At 27.4% G+C, this 7,047-nt stretch overlaps 2 protein-coding genes across 2 annotated transcripts; both read left to right on the plus strand.

The window, feature by feature from the left end:
* Positions 1–1,469: 1,469 nt before the first annotated feature.
* LOC113381905 (protein HEXIM1) lies at positions 1,470–2,607 on the plus strand. The gene is made up of 3 exons (XM_026620556.1): positions 1,470–1,517; positions 1,652–1,960; positions 2,005–2,607. The coding sequence occupies exons 1-3, from the start codon at positions 1,470–1,472 to the stop codon at positions 2,605–2,607; spliced, it is 960 nt and encodes a 319-aa protein (XP_026476341.1).
* Positions 2,608–3,139: 532 nt separating this feature from the next.
* Positions 3,140–4,437, plus strand: LOC113381915 (putative OPA3-like protein CG13603). The gene is given in 5 exon segments (XM_026620564.1): positions 3,140–3,240; positions 3,242–3,302; positions 3,767–3,935; positions 4,007–4,149; positions 4,229–4,437. Coding segments are annotated over 5 exon segments (663 nt in total). The 5' UTR covers positions 3,140–3,159.
* Positions 4,438–7,047: the final 2,610 nt, after the last annotated feature.

The following is a 7,047-nucleotide window of genomic DNA, read 5'->3' on the forward strand; positions in this document are numbered from 1 at the left end:
AAGTCCATTATTTACTAATATTGGTAGGTTTTTCCAACATACCTTAAAACAAAATGGTAAGTGGCATTTCACAGGACCTAGATGTACATCAGGACTTATTTCTAGTGCTTTATGGTAATACCATAGAAGATGAAGCACTAATAAATCTAATTTTTCAAAGCCATTCGTTTAAGGATCTATTTAGAAAACCTTCTCCATCGTGCAAAATAATTGAAATTTCTCACTGACTCAAGTATTTTTATTTTGCGTTCTAGAAATAGAAAAGTGCAGCCCGCTGATGAGGTTTGCGGGTACTATTTCCTCATGACATATATTTTTTATTAAAATGTTGGATAGATACACTCTGCTGTAAAAGTGTCTCTCTAGCAACATGAAAACAAGCAGCTGATGAACAGTTCCTGATAATATTATCCGTACTATATTAGGACGGCCGGTTCACAATTGTACTTTACTTAGCACATTTTCAATATTAAAAAAGAAAAACAAAATCAATTTATTTGTTTAAATTATAGACTAATACACATGTATTATAAGGTCTATAGTTTAAATATTTACGTATAATAATAAAAAATACAAATATTTAAATTATTCCTAACATTTTTTCAAAAATACTTCGTATTTGCCCGTAGATCGAACGTACGTATTTATGCCAGAAAATGTAACTCATTTGAACCAAAATTTCAAACAATAATAAGCAAGAATTACCAATATTATTAGCTATTAATGTAAACAATTTATAAATTATTGTCACTTAATAAGAACTAAAGTGTACAAATTAGTAATTTGTTATTTACATGAAATTTTAATATTTGTGATTTTTTCATAATATTTAAATTGCAATTGTTGTATGGAATTAAATTTTTATTAAACCTTTATTTAACTGTTAATTTAAGTTAGATATTAAATTATAAATTTATATTGAATACGCTTATTTGAAGAATCCCAATGAGATATGACTTATACATGATCAGCTCAATAATAATGATTTTAACAGAAATTTATTATACAGTTTTTTAAGTAGTAGTAATTTAATTCTATTGTCGATTGATTTTAATCAGATTTTTGCAAAAATTTGCGGATGATGCGGTTAATGATAAAACCAAAAATATTAAAACAAAACGTATTTTTTTCGTTAACTATTAATGTCATATATAAAAAACAATAGACTACATAAACTTAATATTCCTATGAAGGTTAAGGTTACATATAATATCTATACATATTATTAATTAATTACAGATTTTAATTTTTGTTCAACTCCTGAAAAATCGTATAAATAATTTACAACAACTAATAATTATTTTAAAAAAATTTAAACATCATTGTATTATTCAACTTTAAATATTTAGAATTTTAAATAAAAATTAGTCATTTTCATTTTATGAAATATGTGTTAAAATTGTGCACGGGCCACACTGGAGCGCTGTAAACATAGTGGTAGTTACATGAAGCACAATCAAAAATCAAAAATGGCGAAAACGCTAAAACGCATCGTTGTAGTGCTCAAGTGCTCCAAGGTAATTAGCCAGCAGGTGAAGAAATAGTGAGTAAATATCAATCAAAGTGTTTTTTATTAATACTGTTGAACATCAAAATGAGTGTAAAAATTGAAAATATTGAATCGGAAAATCCAAAAATAATACAACCGCAGTACAGCGTCCAAAATGTCTGCCCGCTTCAAACAAGCGCTACTGAAGCGCCTCTATCAGGAGAAAAAGGAAATGATAGTGATAGAAAAGAAGCAAACCAAGTGGGTGCAACAAATGGGAAGAAGAAAAAACATAGACGAGGTAAATGTAAGAGAAAACCTAATAAACCGTACAATAAAACAGCCTGGACCCAACGTAAGAATGTCCAAAAAGAAATGATGAGAGTTCGTAGTGCCCGTGCTAAAATATTAGCCATGGGGCACACATTAGTTCCTTGTAACACGAACCAATTTCTCATGGAAGATCATGATGTACCTCAACCAAGGATTCCATCTGCCAGAACTCGAGACTCTAGCTTAGTGTCGATTCTGAAGACAACTACTTCATGTCTTTACCTGAAGATGAGGAAGATTTCCTAATAAAAGAATTTTCTAGTGTCTATGAAGATGCTCAATGTGAGAGACTTAATGCTATGACTAAAAATGAACTAATTCAAGAATGTATTCTCATGGAATCTCGTCTAGATCATCTCACAAAAACTATTAGAAATGCAAAATCTGAAAGAATGCACAAACAATCTGGTAATGAGTGTGATGCTGCAACAAGTGAGAAGCTACAAGAGCAGGCCGCTCGCATTCAAGAATTGCTCGCTGAGAATTTAGAACTGAGACGTGAACGAGACTATTTTGCATCTGTTCAAAGAACTATATCTAGCACTAGTACAGACTCTGAAAGTGACAGTTCAATGCACAGTTCTTCCATGAGTTCCCCAAGTAGCTCCTTAGAAGAATCAACTACTGAAGCATCACCAGTTATAAGGAATGGTCTTGTGCAGAGCTCTCCTGATTCCCAAACACGAAGACGATCGTCGTCACTGAAAATGTGTATAATTATGCATTTGTTATTTTGTATATGTGATACTCTAAGTCTATTTAAATTGTTGCTAAGAATAATGTGATTTTTCTTAACTTTTTGACATGAAATGTTAAATTTGAAATTTGTATAAACTTAATTGTATATAGTTAAGAAAAGTCATAAATTAGTAATCATTATTAATTTTAAAATATTTTTAGGTTTATAATTAATCCATGCTTGGATGATTATGTATATAAGTATTCATTTGTAAAAAAAAAATGTTTAAAAAAAATTGTTATTTATTTATCTTTGAAATGATTAATGAAGTATTTTAGATTGACAGATATTTTACTATATGTTTATAGGTATAATTTATGAATGGATACTTATAAAAAGAAATAATATATTTTATGTAAAAATGTGAATAAAATATAATTGATTAAACTTGAATTTATTTAAAGTTTGAGTTAATTAAGACTTCACAACGGCGCCATCTCGGGTAATTACATTGGATGTTTATTGACTTTTATTACAACTGTCACAGTCGTCACAATGAAGCACATTTTTTAGGTTAAAGTTACTGTCATATATTCTTTGACTTTCTTTAATGAAAGATGAAATAATTTGATACACATATACAAAATCAACAATCAAAATGGTTGTGGGTGCTTTCCCAGTCGTAAAATTAGGTGTTTTGCTGATGAAACAAATCAGCAAACCTATAGCAAATTTTGCCCAAAGAACGAGCTAAAAACAGTCCATTTTTTAGAACATACATTTGTATGCCACCTGCACAATGTAAGTGGTATTTATTCTTTCCACAATATTATATTTGTTCAATGAACGTCTTTATTATTAATTGTTCCAAATCAACTTAAACATTTTGATTAACTTACTGTTCTAAGATCATGAAGTCATTCCTGGTAAAGTAAAGTTAGTAGACAAAATAAAATTACTTTATTTATTCAGATTACTAAACATCAATTACAATTTGCTCAATGTCACTTTTCATACTCTAAATACTTTCAAATATAGTTAGTCAAAAAATATCACAATTTGGTTAATGTTCTTTGAACATTTCTTATAAATCTACTTCTTGGAAATATGAATAAATGAAAATACACGTGGACAGCATATGTAAATAAGGTTTTGTTCAAATCATATATTTTACATTTAAAATATCTTATCCAATATGCAATCTCGTTGAGTTCTTATGTAATGCCTGTATCATTATAGCGATTATAGCAATCTTTTGTTTGTAGTTTACAATTGGTGTGAAGTGAAAACGAAGATGTGGATTATGAATTTGGGTAAACCTGTACACATACCTACTTTAAATGAAGCCATGGCCATTGAATTAGGCGCAAATCTTCTGGGAGAAGGAATTATATTCTTTATTGCATCTGCATTGTTGATTCTCGAATATCAGAGGTTGGATTAGTGATATTAATTTACTTAATTACTATGTTTAATAATACATATTTTATTAATAAATTTTATAGACAATCATTGAAAGAAACTGCAAAAGAAGAAGCTCGCGGTAGAGCAAGTAGATTCAATGAATAGGCAAATTCGGGAATTGGCTTTCTTGTAGAGAAACAAGATACTCAATTGCGAGAAGTTGTAAGACTTGTTGCTGATCTAGGTCAGAAATCTCTTTGTATTTTATTATATAGAAATTTATTGTTTAATTAGTTTAATTTACATACATGAAAATTTTACAGATTCAAGAGTAGTAAAGAAACCAAGTTGGCCTCTGAAGCCAGCTCAAGAAAATATTAGTAATAGTTTAAGTAAAGACATTATTGAAGAATTATCAAACAGTACAGTAACAAATAACTCAATGGTTAACAGAAACAATATGCAAAATAATAAGTCACATAATATAGTAGACAAACCTCTAAATTATTTGGAAAAGGATGTGTTGGTGTAAAGACAATAAAGAACAAAATCCAGGAATTATAATAAGAGCACTACAGTACATAGAAAAAGATTTTATTTAAAATAAATTATAGCCTATTTAATATTAATATATTTCAAAATATTTAAGTTAAGTTGTTTTATGTATATATATTTGTTTGACTTGTGATTATCCTATTTGTTGCAATATTTGAATTGATTACAGATTAACACTGTAAATATTAATAAAAATTAAAAAATGGGAAAAAAGCTACATTTCGAATTGCATGGCCAATAAATATAAACTTAATCTAAAGTCCAGATCCCATTTGTAACAAACGCAAACAATTATAATAAACATCCGTTCGCAGATTTAACAAAAGTGCGGTCGTTTTCCAACTGCCTTCCGTTTTCTTCATTATTCAAAATAGCTTTTAGTTATTATTTTTTTAAGAATTATTTTATGTAAAAATTTTTTAACCAATTTAGAATAGAAATGATATTTTTTTTGAATATAAATTTTAATATTTTTTAGTAAAAGAAACCCTAAAATTGAGCATCAATGCAATATAAAAACAACATTAGATAGAAGCGCACGCATTCTTTAAATGTCAAGCGAGTTGTATCACTCCTAAATTTATTTGAAATATGTTTATGTTAGATTACAAATCATTTATATATTTTTTTAGTTTATCTTAAGATATTTAGTTTTTTTTTATTATATCTTAAGATATAGTTTTAATCCGCGAAATTTAAATTAAACGTAATGTTTACTCATTTCCGTATCGATAAGAACATCACAATATATTTTACTTTTTTATTACTAATAATAATATTTAATTTTAAGTATGTGATATATGATTGATTAATCTCATTTTACAGTTATTTTGATAGGTATGTATAAAATATAAATATATAATAATAGTTTAATACATATATATACTACCTTAAATTTTTGTACAATGATAAAGTTTTATTAATTTTTCCTTCCTTTTATTTTGCAAAAATTCTTTTGTATAGTATTGAAACATATTATTTGAATTTGAAAATTTTTTGAGATATTCATCAGGTGATTTACTTAAAATCTAAAATTAACCAAATTTGTGTTAAAAAATAATTGAAAACATAAAAATAAATTTGTTGTAGATGCATCTCTATTAACAGAGAAAAATTATATTATAATGATACTATTTAACTACAATATAAATTTAATATATATTAATATATTTGTATTAAATTCAAAATATGTTTACAGAATATATTTAAATTTCACACAAATTAAAATTTTCCGCTATGGCAGTTTTATATAGAATTCAAAAACTTGTGGAAAGGGATTCTAAAGAAATTAGTAGTTTATGGAAAGGTAGTTATACAAAAATATTAATTTAAATAAATGACTGTTATATGTGATTTTTACACATATTGTGTTTCTACCTAAATATTCTTTTAGTTTTTGCTATAATTTTATGCTCAACAACGGCTGTAACAGCTATGATCTCATACATTGCTCAACAGGTAGAATATATGAAGGATTTGGTGGAGTTTGCATTCTTGAAAGTCATATAAAATTTAAAGAAGTTCCTGATGTTATAAGACCTACAAAGTTGTATAATGAATATGATTCATTTTTCGAACAAGGTAAAAATTACATTAATATATTGTGTGTGACGTAAAGTAATACTCGTCATACAACCTGTGTCAGTTTCAAATATCTTTATTTGAAAATTAAATTTTGTCTTAAATACAAAGTGTAAATTGATTTAAGAATTATTTTTATAATTTAAAATTAAAACTTGTTAAGTTATATTTGTTGCAAAAATTAATATTGTTTGTAGGTTTTTCATATGGTGCAGAAGAAAAGAATGAATCAATTTCCGTAAGTACTGCCAATAGAACTAGTAAGCATTTTCAAATCGATATTGCTGCATCTCAATGGGGTCCTGATGATCTATGCCAATTTTGTCAATATGTTCCTGCTATATCTGTAGTTGTTGGCACTTTTTGGGCAAATATGTTCTCAGCTTGCCCTCGAGGTGGAATCAACAGACGAGGGTAATATAGTTTTGTCAATGTACTTTACAACTTTTAGCATTAACATTTTCATTATGAGCATTATAAGCTTTACATTCTTTATTCTACAGATTACGTCAGTCTTGGCGTATTGTACCAGCAGCATTTGTATTTTTCTTGACAATTGCTTCTTTTAGTGCCTTAGCTTCTAATAGACTGGAAAAATATTTATTAGCATTTTGCACTGAATTTCTGCTATTACAAACACCTCTAGGTAAATATACAGACTTTTTCACAATAATATATATATATGTATATCCTAATAATTGAATACTTTTTAATGTAATTTTATTTCATAGTTGCACAGGTGTGATTGACTCTTTTACAATTCATTTTCATGATGACAAGATTCATTGGCCAGTTTTCAAATGGATTGATACATCAATTGTGTGTTTTGGTTATCGACTGGATGCTGGATAACAGCAGCAATTTGATGTTACTAAGATTCTGTTGTCTAGTAGATTTTCAGATATCCATCACAAACTATTACTAATAATCGACCTAATACATCAGCAGTCAATGAGAATTTACAAGATGAAAAATCAATCAGAAAATCATTATTAAATAAAAATAA

The sequence above is a fragment of the Ctenocephalides felis genome, unplaced genomic scaffold (genome assembly GCF_003426905.1).
Source record: "Ctenocephalides felis isolate EL2017-DRISC unplaced genomic scaffold, ASM342690v1 CF-g0.4_SCAFFOLD_00845, whole genome shotgun sequence".
Classification (NCBI taxonomy): Eukaryota; Metazoa; Arthropoda; class Insecta; order Siphonaptera; family Pulicidae; genus Ctenocephalides; species Ctenocephalides felis.

Bases quoted from the DNA above. Each gene is read 5' to 3' on its own strand.
- LOC113381905 (XM_026620556.1), top strand. From the start codon at position 1,470: ATGGCGAAAACGCTAAAACGCATCGTTGTAGTGCTCAAGTGCTCCAAG. The intron at 1,518-1,651 runs GTAATTAGCCAG...ATACAACCGCAG, and splicing joins TAGTGCTCAAGTGCTCCAAG to TACAGCGTCCAAAATGTCTG. The intron at 1,961-2,004 runs GTACCTCAACCA...TCGAGACTCTAG, and splicing joins TTCTCATGGAAGATCATGAT to CTTAGTGTCGATTCTGAAGA.